The sequence below is a fragment of the Anopheles gambiae genome, chromosome 3 (assembly GCF_943734735.2).
Source record: "Anopheles gambiae chromosome 3, idAnoGambNW_F1_1, whole genome shotgun sequence".
In the NCBI taxonomy this organism is placed as follows: Eukaryota; Metazoa; Arthropoda; class Insecta; order Diptera; family Culicidae; genus Anopheles; species Anopheles gambiae.
In genome coordinates, this window is record NC_064602.1 from 21,781,885 (window position 1) to 21,808,051 (window position 26,167).

At 42.1% G+C, this 26,167-nt stretch overlaps 1 protein-coding gene across 5 annotated transcripts in view; it reads left to right on the plus strand.

Moving 5' to 3' along the window:
* Positions 1 to 26,167, plus strand: part of LOC1279930 (dual specificity calcium/calmodulin-dependent 3',5'-cyclic nucleotide phosphodiesterase 1) — a 275,103-nt gene that overhangs the window by 49,273 nt on the left and 199,663 nt on the right. For 4 of the 5 annotated variants that reach the window (XM_061654077.1, XM_061654079.1, XM_061654076.1 and 1 more), the window contains 3 exons: positions 1,379 to 1,741; positions 2,759 to 2,814; positions 4,086 to 4,134. In XM_061654077.1, the coding sequence (XP_061510061.1) occupies positions 1,648 to 1,741; positions 2,759 to 2,814; positions 4,086 to 4,134 (199 nt within the window). In that variant the 5' untranslated portion in view covers positions 1,379 to 1,647. Of the gene's footprint in view, positions 1 to 1,378; positions 1,742 to 2,758; positions 2,815 to 4,085; positions 4,135 to 26,167 lie in introns of those variants that run through there. The other variant, XM_061654084.1, reaches the window with a different exon arrangement.

The following is a 26,167-nucleotide window of genomic DNA, read 5'->3' on the forward strand; positions in this document are numbered from 1 at the left end:
TATATTTATCTATTAAAACGCTCTATTTTTTATGACATATATAAATATCCAGTTACAAATTGATGGAAAACTCGATCGTATTGCCGATCTTCAAGTGCATCTTGGTTAAAAACGGATTCGCACAAATTTGTCTATCTTGATCCTAGCATACCCAGTTCAACTGGGACTTTTCCGAAGACCAATTGTACTAATAAATTAAAGTTTAGCTTTGTAAGGTAATACGATTGAGATAAGCTGCATGGCGATGCATTTAATTGAATTTTACCATCGGTATTTTTACAAATTTGCTTTCAAATTAAGCTCTTTTAATGACATCTGTTGTCATTTTGCGATAGTTTAGCATACACAATCGAGTAAATATCAGATGTTTTTTTTATTTTAAAATCAACTATTAAAATGTATCAGTTTTGAGGTATTACATAAAAAATGGAATTTTTTAACTAAGGCTAAACTCCGAAGTCCTAGACATTTCGTACTGTGTCACCTGTACTATTCTTTAGATAACCCTTTTACATTAAAAATAATATATGAATGCGCAACTCGTATTTACCACAAAAGCACAACAAGCCTTGTACTTTGTGTGTTTGTGATTCAAATTCTGCTATCACTCATCATCAGTCTTGTTTAAAACCTACGCCCATTTGTCCATCAATCAATCCCATCCAGCACAGCTCAAACTTGCTCCAACAGCACTGACCTGCCACACTCACACCAGGGATCATGACAACAACAGGAAAATATTGTATGGGTGTGACACCCACCAAGAACGAAACATCCTCATCATCATCGCCATCACCGTGATGCAGGGCCCTTTGATAATGATCCTAGCCGAATGACACGAACCAGACCGCTCTTCCGGTCGGAACGGTCGACTGTCACCGCTCATCAACCGATTTTCCAAGGGCTTTCCATTCGTTTGTCATTCGTCGGGCACAGGGCACACGGTCCATGGCACACAAAAAAAAAAAATAAACCGGGCCGACATTCAGGTGTCCAAACTAACGCTCCGCCAACGCAGAGCGAAGCGTCCGGTGTCCAGGTGTGCCAGGGTTGCCAACGCCAAAGTGATGCTGACACGGAGCGGATGCTTGTTTGCCGAAGGATTTTATTATTTTGACAAGTACCACTAACGTCTGCATCCGAGAGGTTGGCATCGTGCGGAGAGTGCACTTTCAGCGCATTGAAAACGGAATCCGAAACCCCTTTTTTGTTGGGTCCAGGGTGCATACGTCGTGCCGAGGGATAAAAGGGGAGAGATTGAGGAGCTTACCTTTCTCAGCATGCTTTAAACCAACACCAAGTCACGAACACACACACACATGGTGATGAGGTTTGATTCGCATTTGATTTGGATTTCAAATTTCTTCTCTATTTGCAGATCATTAATGGAGCGCTAGGCTTCGATCCGTACCGTGCTCGGTTACCGGTTGGTGCTGGAGTGAAGCAAAGGGTCACCGTCCGCCACGGGATGCATTAGAGGTTGACTGGCCGATATAGGTGGTGGCAGTTTGTGTCCTTTCTAGTGCGTGTGCCCTCGGCAAACGGAACAGGAGAAGGTTGTGCTCGTTGGCAGAGCATCGTCGGGAACGTCGGGTTGGGGGGCGAAAGTGAAGTGAAGTTCATTCCAGGGATACGAGTTGTGTCACCATGGGCACTGTGGTTTGCCTTCCGGCTGGACCGGATTTGATATCCCAGTGTAATCGCTGCGCTGCCTGCCTTCCCAAAGCGTTCGGCAAACGAGGTAAGGTGCAAGATTGTACGCTATTTGTCGTGCTTTTTGTGTGGGTAAAATTTGCTATTTTAAAGCGTTTGAAATTTTTTCGTATTTTAATGTATTTATCTAATTTATAACATATGTGAATAGTTAATATTGAATTTAATACCAAGTAAAAGAACTATTTTTAACTATTTATGCAAAATGATGAAGTAAAACACGATTTGACCAAAATCGCTCATGATTGTTGCTCGTTATTCGAGATAGCGCTCTCTAGCGGCGTCTAGTTAAACTAGTAAAGCGTTTTAGTTGGGAGAACAACCACAGAGAGCGCTCAACGAAGCGTTTGTTCGGTTACGCCTGGTGGTATGCAATTCGCCTAAGGGTTAAATCGTTTTGTTTTGTATTGATGAAGGTATATTTAATTGCATTTTAGGTCCAATTTTTTTTTACTGGTCTTTTGTTTATGTGCTTATTTTTTAACATATATCAGTTTAAATATCAAAATGAAGCGTTTGAATGCTAAGTGTTCAGCTCACCTTCATACAAAAATGTTCGTTAAATATGCTGCAGCTTCGTTCAGTTTGAATTTCGTGTCGTTGAAAGAGGCCGTTATGGAAAAAAATATATGTTTGTATACGAAACATAACAAGAAATGGAGTTTAACTTATTACTTTGCTTTGTAATGATGATATTTATCATGCGGTCATCAGCACACGATTTATTGGTTGGTTGTCTTGTATTTTTGAATATTTTTGAATAGTTTCTACGATTTACTGTTATCGTCGAATTGGACATCAATACAATTGAGCGAAAATTTAAGGGCTACGTCCAATCAAGCATGCACAAACCAAAAATCATTGATTATGATGTGCTATCCGTTATTATTCTAATTAAACGTATCAATTACAATGTGTTAATGTGTTAATCAAAATTAAAATCTCCATTCCCAATAATTCGAAAAACTGATCTTACTATTGTTTTGTATCAGGATAACCAAATTCAAGCGTTACAAAATTACTCTCTCTTTCTACATTTTCACAGGAGTCGCAACGCACTGTCCAACAGTGCCATCAAGTGATAGTGTCTATAGGCTTGCCGTAAGTCCTTTCTCGATACCTCCGTGTGTCTCTTCTGCCTGTTGTGTCTGTGTGTACCTTTTCGATGTTTTTCCTTGCGATCTGTTGTCACGCTCTTCACTCTTCCCAAACCACTCTATCCTTCTTCTTACTATTGCGTGCGTCTGTGTGACTAGCTGTGTGTGTGTGAGTGAATTTGATGTACTTCTTTCCAACTGTGTCTACTTTACATCTGTCGTTCCACTGTATGTGTCTAACCTCACCATTGTTCACCCTATACTTCCTCTTTTTGCACGACTCACGCACTTAAAAGGAAGCATTTTCACCAGTCAGCGTAACTGATGCGCTTTACTTGCTTGAGTAAGCTGCGTTTCTGTGTTTTGGGTTTCACTCTTTTTCTGGGGCTCGATGAGCAGCAGCAGCAGCAGCAGGAGCCTGAAAAGAATCTTTTGTATCTTTTCGTTCTTCCGTTTTACTATTTCATGGTAAATGAAACTCTATCCAACCGTACTGGTTGACGGTGCGAACACAATGTTTCTTCGCGTTTTTGCACCCAAGCTCGCGTGTCGTGTGCTTTCGGTTGGTGCTGTTGTTTTACTTAAGTGAAGCACGATTTGCACCTTCTATTGCAACGCGTCACCTTCTTTAACGCTATCCCCTAGGAGTGCTTTTGATGTTCGGGGTTTCTTTGTGCACAATAATCGAAGCGTTTTGGAGGTCCTTCCATGGGTCTTTTGGTGGGTTTAAGTATATTTGTTCTGTCTTAAGTTTCATTCGAATTATTTCCATATTTCAGAAAATGTCTTAATATATTTTATTTATTTTTAGACAATAATTAATTTTGTAGAAAAAAATCTCAAAAGTTTAACAAAAGTATAATAAAAAAACCTTTATAAAAACTGTATTGCACATTCAGAATATCAAACGATACTGACTAATATTGTAAATACTTTAAAAAAAAACTGTAGTAATCCGTAAATTACCCACATTAATAAATTGGCCTGTTTGTTTCGATGTCTTTTGTTCATATAAAAATATTTAAAAAATATTCCTAAAATATAAACATAAGGTTAGTACGTTTGCAGAACGATGTAGAAGCGATCATATATTTTACTGGTCCTACTCTTTACTTAAATTTTATAAGTGTTTCCTGAGTTTGTCTCAAAAATGAAATTAAATGTAATCAAACGTCTTTGAGCTCAAACAATCAAACACTAAAATTAATTTGTAAAAAACTCTTCTTTCCTGTGCAAAGCAATCAATTTTAATATAAATTTCTACTCAATTTACAGGAAGTTCATCAGAGTAGTGACGGATCGGTAACTCATCGTTTGATCGAAGGTATGTATTTTGTTGAGAAAAAATAGCCATAAACCTTTGTGAAAAACTCATTCCAATGATGTATATTGTTCTTCAATTGCTGCATATTGTGACCAACGAAAACATAGATAAAAAAAATACATTTTTCCTTGTGGCAATAATAATAAACTTCCCAAGCAACGCTTCAGTAAGACCAAAAAACAAAAACATAATATTAATAATTATATTCGAATAATATAAAATATTTGACACATTTACCCCGAGTCAAATATGCTTAAGATCCTCTTGGAGAAACAACCAATCTTAAAATTAGAACCAGCTGGTAAAAAAACCACAATCGATCGAAAATGGAATGGGAGGAGAAGAAAATTGACGCGTTTTACGTTCTATTACAAGTTGTTTTTTTTTTGCTCTCAATCCCTCTCTGCGTACCACTCTTCCAGTCCGAAATTGGACTCCTGCGCGATTCGATGCAATGATTACGATTTGAATAGATTTTCATTTCCCTTCAAAACAGGATGCGAAGGATCGTGTCACGCTGGGACGGAAGTTTGTCTCGGGCTGCTGCTTGCTGCTGTTCGTCTCCCCTCTTACGAGCCTGCGTCTCCGTTGTGTCACTCGAAAAGACAGTAATGAATGTCGATATTGATAGAAAATGGACAACAAGCAGAAGAAGAAGAAGACGGCAAAGGTGTCGAACGACACGACGAAGTAATGGTAGTAAAAAGTCTAAAAAAAAAAAAAGGAACGCTCTATTTCCACCGGGACGGAACGCTTTTTGGATGCCAAGCCCTTGGTTTTTCCGCTTGCTTTTTTTTTGGTAGTCACTCGAATACCCCAAACCCAGAAAGCGACCCAGATCCGTGTGACGCGATGATGATAAAGTAAACCCAAACGCAACACTCGGGCAGAGGCTACTTGGACCGGTCCTCGGCTCGGGCTGCGATGGACATCAAACGGCAATCGATATCCTGTTGTTGTCAGTATTTATTGCTCCGGCGGGCTCATCTTACCGAAAAAGCTTTCCCCGAAAACGGTCACAAAAGGGGGAAACGCCGTTTTCAGGTGGCGGGGGGGGGGGACGGGTGTGCTGTACAGCACAGTGGGAAGAAAACACTAAAAACCAACCCTTCCCAGTCGAGATGTGTTGGCGAGCGCAACCAACGCTGGGTGTGATTTTTGCTGCAGAGTCCCTCCCGGAGTGGAGTAGCTTTGCTTTTATATTTATCTTGTCCTAGGCTCTTTTTTTTACTCTCCTCTTTTTACCCCATTTGTTGGGTGTCCCTAAGGAGCGGAAAATGTACCATCCCCATCCTAAAGCTAGCCGCCAAGGCTACAAATTGCGGGTCAGGAACACGGCAGCAAGCGACGAGGGTAATTTTCTTCTCGTTCTCGTTGCAAACCATTCTCGGCCACGGGCGGAGAAGGGACTGAACGACGGACCCGGGCCTTTTGGGACAGGCCCTGACAGGCTAGGTTAAGCTAGAGCGGTCACAGCGAACCCAACTCGAACGCCTGACGGTTCTTACCGAAGGAAAAGAAAGGCAGGGAAATAGTATAAAATAAAAGAAAACTACCATAAAATCACGTTCACATACACACACACACCCAGATGCTCATCGACTCTGAACTGGTGGTCTTTTGGTCGAGCCGAAACCGGTTAACCTTGAAGGACAATGTCCTGCCCCGTTTTTGGGGTGCGCGCGAGTGATAATCAGCACGACAGAAGCTTGCTTCGCACGGTTTACTGAGGGGGGTTGAAATGGGGAGGAGAGAAAATCAAACTCAAACCCACATTCGAAGCAATCCCAGCCACAGTCACCAGGCCGAACGGCAGTCGGCACCCAACGCCACGAGCCCACGCAAGTTCCTGGAAGAGAAAAGGATTTTACAGGACACACACACACAGCAGGAATGTGTGAAGTTCGTCGGACTGTTTCGGCTGTTGAAACTTCCCGAAAACCACTATACTAAGGACACTACTATGGCATGCCAAAAAACAGGACAAAACCCCCGGTAGCAGCAACAAGATCGTTTGCCCTTCCTCGAAACGGGACACCTCAACCAGTGTCGGTACCAGGCGCCTCCATCGTGCCAGTCGGAAAATGTTAATTCTATTGATTTTTACGACCGAATCCGGTTTGCTGCGGCGGCACAAGCTCCTTACCGAAAGAAAGGGAGTTGATGGTGACGGACGTAGCAGTATACAGCAATACAGCAACCAGGCAGTGTAAGGCAGCAGTGAAAGCGAACCATTTTCCAAGAAGGAACACAGAAGAAGTTTGCCTTTTTTCTTCGCGGCCCGTTTTGGCTTGGCTTGGTTTGCTTGTTCGCGCCGCGCTGCCTTTTTGCTTGCTGCCATTTCAAGGCCATATGGGTGAAGGGAGTAAAAGAAGAAGAGGAAGATAAAGAGCGAACATATAAATAGCACACGAAAGCCAACAGCTTCCCCAGTAGCCAGCTTTGACGAAAGGGGCGAAATAAGTACACCGCCCGGCTGATGCTGATCGAAAAAGGATAAATGCGCCATTCACTTAATGAATGCAGGGGATGCCTCCGAGGGAAAACCAGCCGGACATGATGTACGGTCTGTGGTGTGTGTGTTGGGCTGCGCTTGGGCTGCTGTACCATTCGTTTGCGTTGCGCAAAGCGCGGTACGCGGGTGAAGTAATGCGATGGCAAATATTTTATTTACTGAGCAACATAATCGAATCCGAGCAGAGGGCTTCGAACGCAGTTGGCAGTTGCCTTACGGCCATCGTGTATACGTACCTGTGTGTGGGAAAGAAAGGTACCAGAGAGAGAGAGAGTGGAAGAGACAAGTGATTTTTCTTTCGATTCACCGATACTTCTTTGGAAAAATGGGGGGGAGAAACAGAGAAAGAAAAGGTGAACCCCTTCCCTTGGCATGCCTAGTTTGGGGTGTTGGGTGTGGCTCGTACCGACCACATACACTTGACCGCAGCCCGATCGATTGGCGGTGTATTGAATTCTAATGTGGGGTGGTTTCGAAGCGACGAACGACACCGACGCTGCAAAATATGTGAAAGTATGTACACCGTTTGGAGTCTACGCATGCAGGTAAGGAGGGGAAAAAAGGGCAAAAAATGATAAAAAGTATGTGAAAGAAGAAGGTGGGATTATTGTGCTGATAATAGACGTGCGGTTACAGAGCGTTTTGTGTGTGTGGAGAGAGGTAAGAGTGAGAAATTGGGAGGGAGCGGGAGAAGTTCAATAATGAATTCAGTGAATAACTAACTGGCTTCACTTTTATTATTCATTATCGTGTGCTGAAAGGAAGAAAAGGGAAGCAATGGGAAGAAAGAAGCAGAAAATACTCGGAACTCGCTATTGATTAGGAAATTCCGATGTTTTACTGCACAGGAAAGGTGCAAACACATGCTGTGATGGTAGGTGTGTGCTTTGTGAAGATCGTTTCTGTTGGGGAAGTTATTATGAAAATTAAATTAAATCAAATTGAATAATATTTAGAATTTATGTGTTCTAGATGTGTTTTATTTGTTAACAAAATCTTATATTCAATTGAGGTAAATTAATCCAGAAAAATATAAACAATAAATTTATTTATCAAAATGATTATTCTGAGATGGTGAACCACATTAACAATGATGGTTTTTAAAATTTAAGCTTTTATTTCCCTTGAAATGCTTTTATTGATGTGCATTTAATAATGTTATCGTAATTCTGACAAACTTTGAATTGAAGGATAACTAAAAGATACAAAACTACTTACTTATTTACTTATCTGGCAATATAGCAGTTTTGCGGTCTTGGCTTGCATCAGGAGTGTCCGAAACCGCTCACGGTCTTGACGGTCAGCCTTCGTTTGCCAATCCGTTATTCCTGCCTTGATGGCGGACACCTTCACGCCATCTTGCAACCTCAATTTAAGCTTACTACACCCGCTTCCTGTCCTTGTGGACGGCTTAAAAAGACTTTACGGGCTAGATCGTCCGCTTGACTTTAACGACTCCTCCATTGATCTTCCACACATCAAGAATGGGACCAAAAATCCTTCTGTACATCTTTTTCTTCAACACGGCCAACAGAGTTTCGTCCGATTTGGACAGTGTCCATGTCTCAGAGGCGTATGTGAGTATTGGTACTATATAGAGTAGGTGCTATATAGTTACAGCTTCGTCCTTCGCGACTGGTTATTTGAGGTGGATTGCTTTCTCAGGCAGTCGTTGCTGACCTTTGACCCGAGGTAGGTGAATTCTTGGAGGACATCAAACGTAAGTTTGCATTCTTTTTTGGTAGGTCTGGTGATGTTACCACCATCAGTTTAGTATTTGCTTCGTTTATCTGCAGTCCGAGGTTATCTACAGCCTGTTCGATCCCTTGGTAGACTTCTGCTATATAGGAGAGCCGCAAACCAATGATGTCTATATCATCAGCGTATGCCAGGATCTTATAGGAGTTGATTTATAGAAGATGGTTGACGAGCTGGCACTTTACACTCAGGTTCGGACCTTTCGGACCTTTGGTAAAGTATAAAAATAACAGCTCATTACAGGGTTTTCGAGGATTATATAGACATGTTCAGCGAGTTGTAGATTCGTTCAGGCATATAATAGACTCTTTCAGCGAGATATAGAATTGTTCGGAAGTAGGCGTAGACATGTTCAGCGATTCTGTAGAGCTATCATTTGTTTTGTTTACACACTGTGCCGCAGGGTTCAATTTTTCATTCTTAAAAGTCCTAAAAGTAGCTAATAATCATTCCCCAAGCTGTTTAATACATAAATTAGTTGAAAAAAGCTTATTTTTTCGAAAACTGTTTGTTTACCTCCTGATGAGAATGATCCAAGCTGCAGTCCACGGGGTACGAAAGTGACAGCTCTACAGCATAACCGAACATGTCTACACCTTCTTCCGAACAATTCTATATCTCGCTGAAAGAGTCTATTATATGCCTGAACGAATCTACAACTCGCTGAACATGTCTATATAATCCTCGAAAACCCTGTAAATCAGGAATATGTTAAGCCCTTCGGGTGCGATTAATGATCTAACTGTACACAAATTGTATGAAATATATTAACTAACTACACATTCAGTTTTTCGTAAAATCTGGATAGACTGTATGTGTCATTAATCGATATATTTGACCTTTGGTGCATTTTCTAACAGCATCAATTAGTAATTTCATCTTGTATGGTGTGTTGTACGATGAATAATTAAACTATGTATCTACTCTGTTCTCATGAAACCCCAACAATTAAACCCTTGTCGGAGTCTATTTTACGATGTATGCTAAAACAGATGTATCTTCGGTGAATATTGCCAATGATTTTCCCCTATATCTTGCTCTCGATTCAGAGAAGTCTTGAAGCCCAATTTCACAGAAGACCTTACAGAGACCAACACCAATAGAAACCACATCCCCCATGGTGATGGATGCATCAAACCTTCACACGAGAAAGCAAAACACGAAAAGGCGCACAATTAAACTTTACAACCCATCAGCACGCATCAGCTGAATAATAAATATTGGACAGTCATTGGGCTGAATTATTAAATTCGCTCCTCACAGCACCTCCATTTCTGGCCACGCTCGTGTTCGTTACAAATTCATTAGCATTTGATTAGCATTTGACGATGGGCTATGATGGGCTGTAGATTGTTCCCGAAAATCCCCTCACCACCACCATCAGCCCCCCGCACCCCTCATACAAGCTTAATTAATGAGCAATCGATCAGTCTTCCGAGGCATCGGGACGGAAAACCGAGGCAAATAACTAACCTATTCACTACCTGGACGAGCGATTGCGTTCTTATCACACGGAGGGATTGGACTTTTTTTCCTCGATCCTTCCAACGGGGTGTCCATTTGACGGCTTTGATTTCACTGCCAGCCTACCCAGCATGCAATTTGCGCCAAACCCACCTTCACCTCGCCAAAGGAGGGAGACGCCAAAAGCATCCCGAACTGTACTGCGAGAGATCATATCACGTTCCCTGTCAGGCGGGAAGGAGAAACTGGGCCGGGTATGTGCGGGACTATCTATGGCCTTTTTTAATTAAAAAGCTCTCGGAGCGGCTTTTATGTTCCTGCTGGGGCCGTCAACCGGCACAGCGTTGTCGGGCACGGGTGTTAATGCTGGGCCTATTCCATTTTCCCTTTGTCTTCCTGCGTCACTGCGCCCCGATGTGTCCTTGTACATCCGCTAGTTGGGCTGTTTTTTTTTCTCTGTCCCCTGCCATCTGTCTTCTCCCGGTATTCCCTTCCAAGGACCTCCCCAGCTGCTCAGTTTTACTTCCTTTCCTAATTGGTTCATTACTAAAACCCCACGGTACCGTACGCCAGGGGTACGCCTTTTTCCATCTCGATGCAACGATGGGTCAACCGACTTCGCTGGGTCGTTGAGATTCTCCATCGGTGGCTGCGGGTAGAACGGGATGTGCAAATGTCCACAGCCATCAAAAGGATCACCTTGCGTGGTGTAAGCGGGAAGGGGTTTTTTTCCTGAGGCGACCCGCAGGGGTATTGAGGTTAAATGGAGCATAAAAGATACATATCAGGCACCGCTTCTTGTCTGTAGCAAGATACCGGAAGAGATTCTGCATCATACCGAGCGACATTCCGGGATCAATTATTACATACCGAGAGAGAGAGAGAGAGTGTGCATGGCTGGCTGGCTGGTGGGTGATAAATTTCATTCCAAAACACGCTTTAAACCACCCTACACTTTCGGTCGGTGGCCAAATATGGCTCAAAACTGAAACACCGTTAAGGGATAATCAGGTTTTACGTTAAACGAATTCACCACGGGAGCTGGACAAATTACTGCATAATTTAAGAAAATCTTGCCAAAAAAAAAGCGAAGCGTTTTTCAGTTCCCGCTGTCTGCATACTTCCTGTGGTGGAAAGAGCCTTCCCAAGACAACAATGTGAAATTGTATGGAGAAGGGCAGCTTTTCTGTTCACAAAAACCTTCCAAGCAGCTTCGTCTGGAGCAGCTTCCTTTTGGGATGGGAGAGAACGAGTCTTTTTTATCGTCCAAAAGCACGTTAAGAATGTGGTCGGCGTTTGTTTTTTCTTCCTGTTCTTCGTTCCTTTGCACCCGAAATAGATCGCTCTTCTCATCACTTTCCACGAATTTTTGACACAGCACGCGACGAGGGCGAGCCCCTTAAGTCTGCACATTCTCGTCCGCCGGGAATCTTGCTCTCTTTCTCTCTGTCTCCCTTTCTCTCACAGTGTGCCCTTCTTCGAGTGGTTTCAATCTCCTGATTGTTGTTTGTCCTTTAACGTCCAGAAGCGGAGCGGGCAACGGCAAAGACGGCCGAAACCTTTCCACCTTTTGGAGCCGTTTTATACCATTTTCAAGCCACCCCGCAGATCCTTGCCCGCCAGTGTCAAGGCTCGGTTGTGTCAGAGGTGCTCTTGAAACAAAAGGCAAAACAGTGGGTACGGGCGTGCTCGCGATTTCTTGATTCGTGCGATTTGCCGTACAAGAAAGGGAGAAAGAAAGAGCGCGCCTTTAACAACACGAAAAAGGGAAGTGGGAAGAGATCACAGTAACATTACGCGACAAATGGCAGCATAAGGGAACAATAAAACTGAAGCTGCGAAGGATGCGGCGGACGCTTTGAAGAAAGGAAGCGGAGAGAGAGGGAGAGAGCGACCCGTTAGAACAACAGTCTTGAGTAGGAAGTGAATTGGACGAAGTGAAGAAAGAAAAGGGCAAGAGACAAGAAGAGATACGTCTGGCTGTTATTGTTAGCGGAAAGTAGCCTAAGCTTAAGTGCTTCCACCGGCGCGGGGGAAGGGATTGGAATGGGAGAAGAACGAGCCATTTGCGTCGCTAAGAATGAATCTTTCCGTAGGGGAGGGGACAGCCCAAGGGGAGCGGGTTCGGAGAGGGCAGTTCAGGGAAATGGGCTCGGCTCGGTCGCGCACTCGACTCGACTTTCCCGTTCTTGAGGCTAACAAAAGTACACTCGACTCGGTTTTGCCTAACGAACCCACCTGGACGTGTCAAGAGCATGGCCGAGAGACTGGAGGAGATATTGAGCTGTGGCTGTGATGGGTGGCTGGTGGTTGTTGTTGTTATTGTTATTTTTTATACTCAAGAAAAGCATAAAAACACACACGTTCGTGTATCTGTTCGTGTATCGTGTCACTTCCTGATGGTCTTCGATAGCGTCGGAATGTCACATTACACCGAAAGCACTGTGTGATGGACGGTCCAGGGTTTCCTCCATTTTGGGGAGGATGAATACGCCAGGTGGTGTTCATAAATCCTACTCAGCGTGTTTTCCTCCCTCCTGCTCGCTTTATAGCTCTCACGAGATCGGTGCATACACACAGCCTGGGAAGGGAACGTGTACGGGTACTAAAAATATCTTACCGGTGGATAAAAATGGTCGCGCTCGATCGAAGTGAATGTGCTTGCAGTGCGCGGCATCGCTGTGTAGATGACATTATGGTGTATTATTTTTGGGAAAGCTAATGTTGCTGCTGGCAGCGTGGCCGGAGTCAATCCAATAAACCGGACCGGTCGGGGTAAGTGCATTGAAGGCTTAATGGATTGTGCAAGTGCAAGACGGTGACAGTAATGGGTAGTTTGGGAAGTTAATCAAAAGGTCGTTCGGGGTGCTAAACGGGAACGTTAGGTGAAAGCATTGATGGACATTTTGAAAGCTTTTTCGATTGATGCGATGTTGAGATTATATTTTAATCAATTCCATAATAAAATTGCAGTAGTTTTATTAAAAATAATTTATGTAGCGCTTACGATAGTATCGAATCGTCTTTTCGAGATTAGGGGCGACGAACCTGATAATCGGTGGAATAAAATACGCTCCTTTGTCACCCAATAATTATGTCAAGTGTAATGTTGTATTCTTCTGTTAGGGTGATGGAATTTTTGCTTTAAATTGTATTTAGGGATTCATTCTTCATCCTTTTCTTCTTCCTTTTCTTCTTCTTCTTCTTCTTCTTCTTCTTCTTCTTCTTCTTCTCCTTCTTCTTCTTCTTCTTCTTCTTATTCTTCTTCTTCTTCTTCATCATCTTCTTCTTCTTCTTCTTCTTCTTCTTCTCCTTCTTTTTTCATTCTTCTTTTCATTTTTCTTCTTCTTCTTCTTATTCTTATTCTTATTCTTATTTGGTGTGACCCATCAGGATATCAGACATTTTTACTTTTCGAAGGTTACATTAATAACACGAATCGAGTTTTTAACACGTTGTTTTTGGCTTGATTGCAATTGTGACTTTGAACGAGGGCTTTTCTTTGGAAAACTTAAAAATAGTTTGACACTGAATGGTTGAAATCTCGTTAACATACAAATACATTGAAATCCACACAAAACTCGATAGCTCATGAATGATAGATTTTGTTTTACCGTAGCATAAGTATTTCGTCTAGAAAGGTTAAAAACTGTTTGGTTCAATACGTTTAAAAATATATTTAAAAAAAATAAACACACATTTCAAAGCGAGAAAAAGAAATAAAAAACGATTTTCAAATACATCTTTGTTCCTCCGAAAATCATTATATCCAATATGGCAGACCGTAACTGTCAAATGGATGCAACTGGAAAGATGAATATTGCTCCACTAACAGGCTGAAATATCAGCTTTCTGGCTAAAATGTACAAGGAGAAACCCTTTAGCAATTTAATTATTATTATTTAATTTTTTTTTACTAGAATTTGTGAAATAAGCTCAAAATAGTAAAATGAATATTTCAAAGCAATACGTCCCAAACTCTTAGAAAAGTGTAGTAGTAGCTTATTAAATTCAATTTAAAATGATAGTAAAATTAATATGGAAAAGGGTGTAGAATCAATGAAACCAACTATTGTTAAAGCGAAACGATATTCTATTCAAAAATATGACACTATGAAATCATCTGCTGCCTGTTTTCGCATTGTTTTTCATACCCATAAATAATTTAATATATAAATAAATAAATAAATAAGTACATAAATAAATACCCAAAAACACTGCATCCAATAATATGCTCTAAATTCAGTACAAACATCAAGCCGCGATAATTGCACTTCATTCAGTTTACTGTGCCCTTAACATTCCGATGTAAAATTCATCACCAATTTCGCAATTTAATGACTCCTTAAACGTAATGATCTCCTTCCAACCATTTCGAAAAGTACCTGACTTGTTGAACTTCACACCGTCCAATACAGCTTATTTGTTGAACAAGTACACACCAGCTGTAAAAACTCCAAAAGTTGAACTCTCTCTCTATCGCCCATTTATCAACCGATGCTTTTACAAATTGAGCAGCAGCTAGAAAGGAAAACTAAATGCTATAAAAGCGATCGAAAAAAACACAAACCAAGCTCGGGTAGCAATTTATTGACCGTCCAATAATAATGGTGAGTAAATAGTTTAAGCCAACAGATGATTTCACTCGGGAAATGGCACTCCCGGGAGCCACAAAACTAGCGCACACACATACAAAAAAGCAGTCAATTGTACAAGGGAAAAAAGACAAGCAAAAAGTCAATACATTCTTAGGGCCAGAAGAAGTTAAACTGGTGCTGGTGCCACTTTCCCTCGACGTCAATTGCTGCAATAAAAGTGCTGCTTGTCCGGTGTCGTACCATGCCAAGCTGTACCCCAAAACACATTTGCCGCACCAGTTAAGAATGCAACTGGTTATTGTGGGGTGGTCGGCTTGTGGGGCCAGGCATAAGTGGGAATAGAACTCCCATTTTACGTGGCAAAGGGTTGTGTTTGCACAAGAAATGATTGGATGTGATCAGGCGACAAATGTGCAAGCAGCACCAGAAGGATAGCGGGGAGCAGCAAGGGACAGTCATTTAAAAAACTGCATTTCGGGTGCACCGAGTGGATCGGTTCATCGTACCATCGTCGTACGACAGGACAACTGACCCGTTGAGCCCTCCCCCAACAACATGACACCCGATCGATACGGCACACTGCACTGTTGTGCACGTAATTGTATTTGCAGACCAGTTTGCGGTGGAGCAGCAAAAATTTGGTGCAAGATAAAGTTGTAAATTCGTCGACAAGAGCGTTTGAGCTCGTTTGTGCTGAACGGCGCACGAACCACAACCGAGCGGGCTGGATGATTTGTGGGCTTTGGGCGGGCGGGGAAATTATGGTGAATGCCGAAATGAAGGGAGCTTTCTACAAAACAACACGCTACAGTGGTTGGCAGTGGTTGGTGGAGAAAAGCTGCTCCAAAAACCCGCACACTGCCGGACTGTGTGCGCTTGCGAGAGGCTGTTGGAGTTTTTTGGATGTGCTTGAAATTGATAGTACTGCTTGGAGCTTACTTCTGGGAAACTGCTACGGCGGTGAGGGTACCGAGAAGCGAGATTTTGCAAGAGAAAAGAGGGTAGATGGTCCTTACCGAGGGAGTGTAAACCAAAAATCTATCTGCCAGCAAATGCTGACAGCAAATCGTCGTTGCCTTGAGTGTACGCTGCAAATAAACAAGTCTGTCGAAGAAGAGATGACGTGCTGACTGGGAGCTGTTGAGGGATGGGATGGGAGGGGATAAAAATTGTAACATCTTTTCACGTGACTGGTGTCCTGTGTCTTGTTGGAAATTCCCTTCCCCACCTCTACCCGTGCCAGTTCCTTGGTTGGTTCACTCAACAAGCTCAAGGTTTGGTCTGTCTATTCCGCCGTTCTGCTGTGACAGGCCCTTTCCAGCATCCATTTCGGGATGAGTTTTTGTTTACCTCACTGCCTGCTGTATTTGCCTTTACAGGGGAAAATCGGAAACGGAAAAGAGAAGGGAAAGCATTGAAAAAATCATGACTAAACAGCTTTGCGCTTATTTAAATCCCTCCCGTGACGTATTGCGCTTGTCAAATGGTTGGTTCGATGGCTGTTCGATACAGTGCCTTGTCAAATGTGGTTTGCTACTAATAATGCAGACAATTTCTATTTTTTCAAAATGCAATAACCCCTGGTAAAGGCTTTCGAAGAATGACAGGGCTTCAATTAGATCAACAATCGATATTTTAATAATCTTATCATTTTTTTAGGTGAGTTATGTCTTAGGCAGTGGCTAGAGGATACTTTAGATAGGATATTCTCTGCTGTGATAATAATTAGCGTGTCAGTGAGTGCTTTTAACCAGATGATTTTAATAAGTAATAGGGACATTCTGACAACTTAAAGCATGTTGTACGACTGTTTTCAATGACATCATACAGTCCAGGCCGTAACTATGCTGTAAGTAGGCCGTTCTTACGAGAAATAATAAAATGAAAATGTTCAATAATACCTTAATCAATCGTTAAATGAAGCATAAAGCATAATATTTGTATAATAGTTGAATATTAATCAAACGAGCACATCAAAATCTAAACAAAAACATTCATACAAACTCACCATTTTTTTCTTTGTTTATCAGCTTCAAAAGGTTGAAATTGAATTCATTCTCGCAAAGCCTTTCTGTTAAATCATTTGCTTCCATGTAACGTTTGCGTTGGATTGATTGATCCATAAAGGATCGCTTTGGTTGAACCAATAGCCGCTCCCCGTTTTGCTTACCTGAAGCAACATGGTCCTGACATCCGGTTTTGGGCTCGTTACCGGAAATAACCTTTCGCTCGAACGCATGTCGAAATCCTTTTCCGACAAATAATACAATCAAACAAACGAGCTCGGCTCATTCGTAGGTGGAATTATACTCCTCCACATGGAAGACTTATTGAAGAAACAAGCAATGTACGGTTGCATGTATGATGATGGAGCAACACTGATTGGATACGATTGAAAAGTGACCACTGAAAACTTGCTGATTCTTTTGACAATTGGAATGCCATTATCCATTAAATGGAAAGCTAATCCCCTAAGGAATTGCTTGCTAACAATGGCGAAAGGCCGCCCCAGTCCTTCGATCCATCGATAGCATTCCTATCGGATTGTATGGTTTGTTTTTATTTACCGTTTGCTTTTGATCGGCTGCTGCGTATCGTTCGGCCAAGCCAATTCTTTCCTTATTGGAAGCTAATAAATCTTATTAGCCCAAAGCCCTGTTGCCAAAAACAGCAAAGCCCCTCCCGGGATGGAAATCCATCCCGTTGACCTTAGACGCTCCTCTCACGCTCACTTGAGCAAAATTGATTCTTGAACCGCTTCGCTAAGCTACCGCTTCGCTTCCATCGAAAATCAAGAATTCATTCAAATTTCATGAACCGATACGTTCCCGGGCTCTCTCCCGGGGGCGTGATCGGTAAACCATCAACAGTCACACGGATACACGAGGAGAAGTCAACCAAGCAAAGGTAGAAAGCACGAACTGTACACGCGAGTAACGAAAGCAAAACTGCAATGGCTTCCTATTTGCCTGAGCACGTTGCAAGGTCGTTGCCTCGGTTTGCCTCGGACGAATGGGTAGGAGCTTGCAAAGAAAGGGTCAAATTTTCTCGTTACACATTTCCCCGGCGTCCTTTTTGTGTCCTTGAAGTATCAGCTCGCGAGAGCAAAACAGCGCATCCATTGCGCACTGGCAACACCGTGTTTTGAGGCGCTGTCAGGCACTGATCCGCTTGCCAACCCTGCCCGTCCGTCCTGTGATCCAGGTTGCCGAAGTGCACGTGAAATGATTTGCCAACGTAATAGATTGGCTTCGGGGGGTTCGTGGGGTTCGGTTTCACCGGTGTAGCGAAGGCTACAAAAATGAAATAGTGTATGAAATGCAATAAAAAGCTTTTGCTTCTTCGGGAAGCGCCTTCGGCCCGAGACGCTTCAGGCAGGCAGGAAAGAGGCAATTCGAAAATGGGTCATAAAGCCCGGCACCGGGTAGCGAGTTTGAGAAATTGCAGTGCTTCAACAAGTGGGTTTCAGGGTGACGGACAAAGTAGCGAATTTGAATTCGACACACGTTTCGGGTAGAATGTTGATTTTGATTTTTACCGTTTGTTGCTGCAGGGTGCGCTCATAGCCCAAAAAAGGTAAGCACGTTGGAATGGAGGGGAGCTGTGCAGGGTTATGGAATTATTTTTGATGATCGAATGCTGTCTGTGACGATTGGATTTGGGACGTATGTTGGCCTTGATTTAGTTGGTAGATTGATTTCTCGCACAGATCAATAACACATTCCATCAGGTTTTAGTAACGTACTCATCACGCACTGTAGGCAGGGGTTGCGGATCGTTGCAGATGTTTATTTAGTGCATTACTTATCATTCTATTTTCGAATTGTAAAAGTCTACAATGGTAACACTTTTTCATATTTCGACCATTATTAAAATAATGTAAACAGTTCCTTAAAATAATATCACTTTATTATTATTATTATTTGGCTCTAATGATATCCACACAACCAGACGCTTCAAGTTCATTGAAAAGAATAAAATAGACATCTTGCTTCTACCACTCTAGACTGAAGTTATATTAAATGTTATTATGTTACAATTTGATTAGTATCGAGCTAGGAAGGGCTAAATAAGGTGAATGAAATTGTTGTTTTGGAGTATAAAATGACATGTTGCTACAATTGATAATACAATTCAACATAATGGTTATTTTCCTACTTTTATTCTACTACCATTTAACATCCAATCCATTACCTACTTGTTCCTTTAAATATTTGTTCCTGGTGTGAGCTCTCTTTTAATGCTGGTTCTGGAACTGGGGCAACTTGTTGTTTAAATTTTTATCGGATTTTCTTCACTGCAATTATTTTAACCTTAGCATCTGTATAAACTATATCAAATCAGTTTGGTTAGGGAAACACTGTCTATTCTTGTTTTAATTCTTACATAGGTTGTCAATTAAACTTTGTAATACGAACAAGAAACTATTATTGCATGTGGAATGTTTACTGCAAACACAACACTTCACCATATTACAAACAACAAACTGCCAAAACAGGTTTATTGAAACACAATTACAAATTTAAGCACCGAGAACTTCAACTTAAACATTATCTTAACTTGAGGAAATACCAAGCCACGATGTCCCTTACAGGGTTTCCCATGATTTATTGGTCAGTTCCCATGATTTGTTGGTGCGTTCCTACGATTTTTTGATCGTATCGCACAGATTTTTGGTTCATTTCTATAATTTATTGATATTTTCCGATTGGATATCAATACAATTGGAACAAACAATTCTGGACAACGGCCAAAAAATCGTGGGAACGCACCAAAAAAATATGGGAACCCACCAAAAGTTGATGGGAACCAACGAATAAATCGTGGAAAACCCTGTACTTTATATTGGCGACCACTTATACATGTGGAACATCATCTTTTAATCTCCTAAGGCTCCAAAAATAAAAGCCTTTGCGAAGTCTATTGCATGAAATTCAACAGACAACACATGTTGTCTGGAGCTGTATGAATCTAGTTATGATACACAATACTGTTTAGAATAAATAACATACCTACAACATGACTACCTGTACAGTACCAACAATCCATAATGCTCTCCCAAACCATCCACTCGTAGATAAAACCCGAATAAATTCCCGAACTCTCATTCATATAAATAGACCCACTCAAACAAAACGGAACCAGATTACGTATGGCGCCGAATTGAACACAAAAGCTCGCACACCACACGGATTAGTATGCTGCACGTTCGCGTGAAATATTCATAGTTTAATTATTGTGACGGAAATTGACAGAACTCGCGCAGAAATCTCCCTCGGGAGGAAGCAACCGTTCCGGAACGTTCCCACTGGCCCTGTGCGGGATTTGCTTACATGGCACAAAATTTAATCGCACCAGCTTGCGATGCAGCCCAAACTGCCCCCTATTTTATCCAGGTTAATGGCGCGCGGTTTTTTTTGTTTTTTTTTTGGGGGTGATAGGCGCGTTACCAAACTGAAATCCATTGCCTTCGATCGATATGTTCACCTTGTCGGTAAAGCCCGACCGGTGCAGTTTGTGCCTGATGGCAGCAAGGGAATCATGTTGCCTGCCAGCAACAAGGCAGCGAATAAAAACGATCCCTCATTGACCTAGACGCTCGGACCCACCTGGTGATGATAATGGTGGTACGTGGTACGTCTGGTCTTCTGGCTGGAGGACTGGTTGCGTTGCGAATTTATCGTAATGTCCCGAGAAGTACCGAACTTCATCAACGCGTCACGTCATCCAGACGCACACGGTGTTTCGCTCCACCGTCCGACCGAAGCTCGTTAATATCCATTACCGAATCTCATTAAGCTGCCCATCCCTGGGCCCCTCTCCACGGGGCCAGATGCCGAAAGCATTGGCAGCTCATGAGCCGATCTCGTTGTAGCTCTTGCTATTAATACCTGTGGTGGCATGGCTGAACGGTATTTGCAACATGAGCGGCAGAAAATGAGTTTTGGAGGGAATTTATTCACACACGTAAATACTACTTATCATTGTTTGGTTGTTTTATTATTATTATGTTCTACCTGATATGAAAAAAAGTAAGCCACCCCGTCAGAACTCACCCCGTCAAACAATTAATTAATCCCACGAAACGCTCCAATCCTACGAAAGCAATTTGAAGGTCATTTGTTGAATGATTTCTGCTACCCTCAGGCAACGCATTTCATAATGCAGATCGGTGCAAAATGGTATCCGTTATTCAATTAGGCGGGGTTGATTTATAACGCCAAGCGCGTTGGATCAACTCCACCCAAAACACCTCCGGGCAGACGAGCCAAGCAAGCGGTACAAGGTGCGCGATAATTAACTTCATCGCCCGCAGGGGTCAAATCAGCACTCTGGCCAAATAGCAACTACCGGAGTCAAGCTAAATCTCCATCAACACCAGCTGGGCATTGAGCTTGAACGTTAAGCCGGACATCCTTCTTATGGTGGTGGTGGTGATGATCCATCCATCTGCCCATCGATCGATACTTCCGACGAAAAACCGGACCTTGGGTAAAGGTGTGTGCGAAAAATAAGGGAAAGGAGAACACCAAAGGGAGCCCTCTGGCAATAAGCAATAAGTGCTGAAAACAATCCAACCAGGAATGTCTCCTTGGGGGCTATACAGCTGGTTTGGGAAGTGGGAAAGGAGTAAAAGAACTAAAGCGAGAAGAAAGAAGAGGACAGCGGAAGGTGAAGGTGATTCCCGCCGTGTGCTAATGGGAATAATCGAAATTGATCCCTAATTTATGCGGCACGGAAATTTCTCAGCGTACCAACTCGTCTGCGACTCATTTGCATAAATGATAATGAAATTCCATGTTCCTCCGCGTGTGGCCTTTCCCCCTCCCTTTATTTCCCATTTTCTTTCTCACACCGTACGACCGGCGAGTGGTTGGGCAATGGTGCTTGTTTGTGGTCGAGTTGTAGTACCAGTAGTATTGGTAGTAGTATTGGTAGTAGTAGTGGCTGTTGTTTGTGTTGCCCGGAGATCGTTTTCTTTTCTGACCTTGCTCGTTGGCAGCAAAAAAGAAACGAGTGTTTGTGGGCAGCGTTGTGCTCTTGTTTCTCCTCGTGAATGCTTCCGACAAGATAATCCGCTTTTCTTTCTGTGTGTTTGAAAGTTCACCGAGTGGGATGAACCGGGAACACAGCGAACCGGGGTGCTTGAGCGGCGAGCTAAAAGGATTGCACTTTCGATGGACGGTTGATGCTAATGAAGGTACAAATAATTTGAAGGCAATTGTTTCACCGAGCAGAAGACTAATGACGTCCTTGGTCATGATGTCATGGGATGATGGGGCAAAACCGGAGGGAGAGGTGGTGCTTAAAATTATAACACGGATGTACCAGCGATCTTATCGCAAGCGATCCTTCCCCGCTACTTTCGGTGTGTCATGCAAATGTGCATCGTTAGTTGCTGAATCATTCAGGGTGGGGAGGGTAAAAAATAGAAGGACCAATTAAAATTACTGTTATATAGCTTTGTTGAGAGCTTTGAAAAAGTATTAGTGTTTGAGTAATTTGAATACAACAGATAATTTCTGCTGATTGTAAAGGTATAAAAGAAAATATGAGTGATTATTCAAGCCTGTGATGTGATATGGTCCAGATCAGGGGTTCGCACATTGCAACCCGTGGCCCAAATGCAACCAAAATGTAAATTTTTAGTATTGAAAAATCAAGTTCGAACTTCAATTTTACGGAGTGTAGGAAATTTAATATTTGCAGCTGGTATTTTCGTATTAAAATAAGATTTTTACATTCCCCCATTTACTCGTTAAATAGGTCCTCAACATCATTATTTGCGAATAAATACAGATCGCAAAATTCAGAGGCCCCTGTACTGATTGTTCGGTATGAAATTTGGATGTTTTAACAGTTTCAATTTTAAGTTTCAAATCCGTGTGTCAGTGTTGGATTGTAGATTTATATAAGTTTTTTTTTCTTTTTTACAATGTTGTTTGTTGTTGGTATTATTGGGTAAAATGATATTTTTACTATTTATTCACTTATTTGCATGAAACAGTTCGAGCCGATTAGGAAATTAATCAGTAAGTTTATTAAATGACATTGTTCTTTAATGTTTTTACAAAGAAAAAACAAAGATATATTCAGTAGAACAACCAAACAAGTCAAACAAATTATACATTTTGTTAAATTACGTCTAATATTTCTAGCACGCAAACTAAAAGTAATCTTCAAATAAAAATTATTTGTGAAAATAGAAGTAGTAATAGAAGTAGTGAAGTAGTATTCAAAAGAAAGGACAATGAAAAATAATGTACAAAATAATTATACAAATGTCCCCATTTTTTTGACAAAATTTATCAAAACTTAATAAAAAAGTTAAAAAATGAAGCTAGTAGCTAGCAAAAAATATTTTATTTTAAGCAGTTAACACATGGCTATAAGGTAATTAACTTTCACTTGAAGGCTACATTACCGATTTTTCTTTGCAAAACTAAAAAAAATCAAATTAAATATCGTTTGCTGAAAACTCTATTTATGGATGAATTTTTTCCTGCTTTAAATGTGTAAAAATCGTATTACAAAGCATCCCCTCTATGTAACTACACACTCCATATCTTCGGATGTTGGTTACCATCGCTACAACGTGCCCAACTGCAATCCGGATCAGTCACTGCGCACGAGATGTTATCGCAGTCCAAATGCAACACACAGCATGCAAACAGCTGGCAGTCAGCCTTCTTGTTTTGTTCTTTCTTTCCTTCTATTCTTCTGTCCTCCCGCTCGCGAGCAAATCGATCTCCATCTCGCACATGTGCCAGTGCCGACTTGCCAAAAGTACACACTTGCCCGGACTTGCGCTGATAAATCGATACAGAAAGCCAGTACACTTGTGTGGGAATGTCTCCACTTACTATTCATGCATAATACAAACTCTGCTGCACAGCGGGGGGAAATTCTAAGGGGAAATGACGAGTGGGAACGTGAAAAGGAACAAAAGTTTTGTTACAGAGCTGAACTTACAAACCATCTATCGGGGGATGCTGTGTGGGGGGACAGAGCAGTAACTGCAGCGCTGCAAATGGATGGCGTCAAGATGAAATACCAGCGTGTGCATGTGTTTGTGTAGGAATGAAAAATCGAGACGCTTCGTCGAGGAGACAAATCATCGTTTCCATCGTTGGCTGGCAGAGGTTGGCAGCGAGAAAGCTTTCCCGTGCCATCGTACAGAAGGACAGCAGCGAAAAGTTCCCGCACACTAACGAGTCGGGGCATAAGGCAGGATTGGGCGAGAAGGAGGGAAGCGGAAGTGGATTATTTACGAAATGCATTTCATGCGCGTTGCATCATTTTTGTTGCTCTGTCCCGGGTTGGGATTGTGTTGTGCTGCAATTTATCTAGCTTATTGTTTCAACGAAATGCACTCGCACACACACACACACATAGACAATCTCTCAGTTGGCCATGGAAAAAGCCAACGCTTTCTCGGTGTGTATGGGTGCGCATTACACAAGCGTATGATCAATAGGCTTGTTTGGCGCTTTGTTTTGTTTGTCGCTTTATCGATCGAAAGCACTATTGTGGTGTGGTGAAATATGGTGGCAGCAAAATATATATATTCAATCCTTTAAAAACAACGCTTTTGTTGCCTTACTTTCACCGGGATTTAATGTGCCCGAGCGATGACAAACCGCTTTCGATGCTGCCTAATGTTTGTATGCTGCTGCTGCTGCTGCAACGCAACACTCACACACCATGGAATGGCCGAAATGAGATGAGCATACGAGGATGAAGTTAGCATTTTTATTGCCCACTCAAACAAAGCAACAACCGGAGAGCATTCAATGCGCCATACCCCCTACCCCATTGTGCTTTTAGTGTTTATCGCCGTTGTTACGTGCTTGTTGTTCTGTTGCCTTGTTTTTGCTTACCTTTTCAATTTGCTCGTGAGATGGGTTTGGTTATTTTTGCTTCTGTGATTTTCTTTTCTTTCTTTTATTGTGCTTTCGAGCTGTTAATTTGCACGCTGTGTAAGCTGCAATGTTTGTACCGTTTTTCCCCATTCATGTCTGTGCGTGATGTTTAATTAAAAAGCACTCATTTGAAACCTTCAATTTTTCTGCTCGTTGGAATATTGCCCTGCTGTGCTGTGCGCTTTCCGTCCCAAAGAAAAAAAGGAAGTAAACATCATATGGCGCAGCAGAATAAAAAAAAAGAAAAAAAAACAAGAGGCAACTCGATGATAAACTGTACGACCAATACAGGTGGGAAAAGTTAGGCCCAGCGCAACATTAGCAGCAACACATTGCCCGAGCTAGGCTTTTGATGCGGAGCGGGACGGTTAGTCAGCGTAAAATGTGCGCGGCTGAGCGACCATCTCGAACTTTTTTTGTTGGTAGCATAATGTTTGCGGAAAGTTCATCGTGCATGCGTCGTTACGAAATTTCACCTTCACATTCCTCAGGTCAGGTAGCAGAGTAACGCAAAACGCACAACTAAAAACAGGGATCCCCACTTGGAGGAGTAATGATACAATTTCGCCATATTCATGCGCCCAGAAACACTGAATGGCAGCAACGACAAAAAAAAAACCAACCCTCACGGAAAGGAATGACTCATTTATCATATTGCGACCATCAACGCAACGGCCCCGGCATGTCGATGTCAAGCAAAAGTTTCCGTGCGACGACGATTGAAATATGAGCGTTCCGGTCCAGCTTTTCTTTTCCTTTTTTATTCGGTCTGTTCCTGTTTCCTTCCGCTCCGGGGTTGGGGATTGCGTAGGCTTGGCTTGCTGACCAAGCTGGAAGTTGGACCACCGTTCCCCGTGGGAGGTGAACCCACACTCCCCAGTGAGGGTTTGCTATTTTCAGGTGAAACTACTTTTAGCCACTAGTGGGAGCTTATTTCTAGCCGCGTGAGATGAGCGCCGTCGCTTTTGCATGCAAAACATTCCGTGCTTAATTTTAGCGAACGAAATTATGAAATCAAATGCCACTACTTCGGGGTGTAGCGGGTGGCAGGGCAGTATGGGCAGGATTGTTCGAGGAATCGTAAAGCTTATCGCTGCCGTTGATTAGCGTGAAACGTGAATGCATAATTTCGGAATTCCTCTGCGGGCGCTTTGTTTTAAGGGGAATAAATTAATGAGAAATTTCTTAACTGTTGAACTATTACGGCAGGGCGATATCGTTGAACATGAGCAGGAGTGAAGCATAGCATAGCGTCAAATCAAAATGAATAAATATGAGGTTTCAGTTTATGTATGATATTTTCATAGAACGTAGTGAGATAATTCAAACAGCTAGCAAGTCATGAAGTGTGAAAAACATTATCACAATATTTAGGTTCTTTCTATATCGCCTTTTATAACTAATAAGTAAGAATGAGGAATAGCGAATATTATATGCATTTAAGATGAGTTGTTATGAAGTCCAAGTGAAGTGTAAGTGTTAAATATCATGTTTTATAAGAAGCTTTGTTAAATATTTTAAGTTATCAATATAAAAATATCATACGTAGTAGTATGTGGTGACACAGGTTGAAGTAAAATAATAAAAGTTGAACCAACTCCATGGTTTTTAATATTCAATACAATTTTGCTCTGTTGATGACCCTATCGGATGGTCTCGGAATAAACTTTTTTGCTTCATTGACTCCATGTTAACAAAATTTAAGAGAGAGGACACTATTGTAAAGGTCTCGTGTCGATCCATCCGTCAACCTCGATCCTCGATTGCACGAAAAT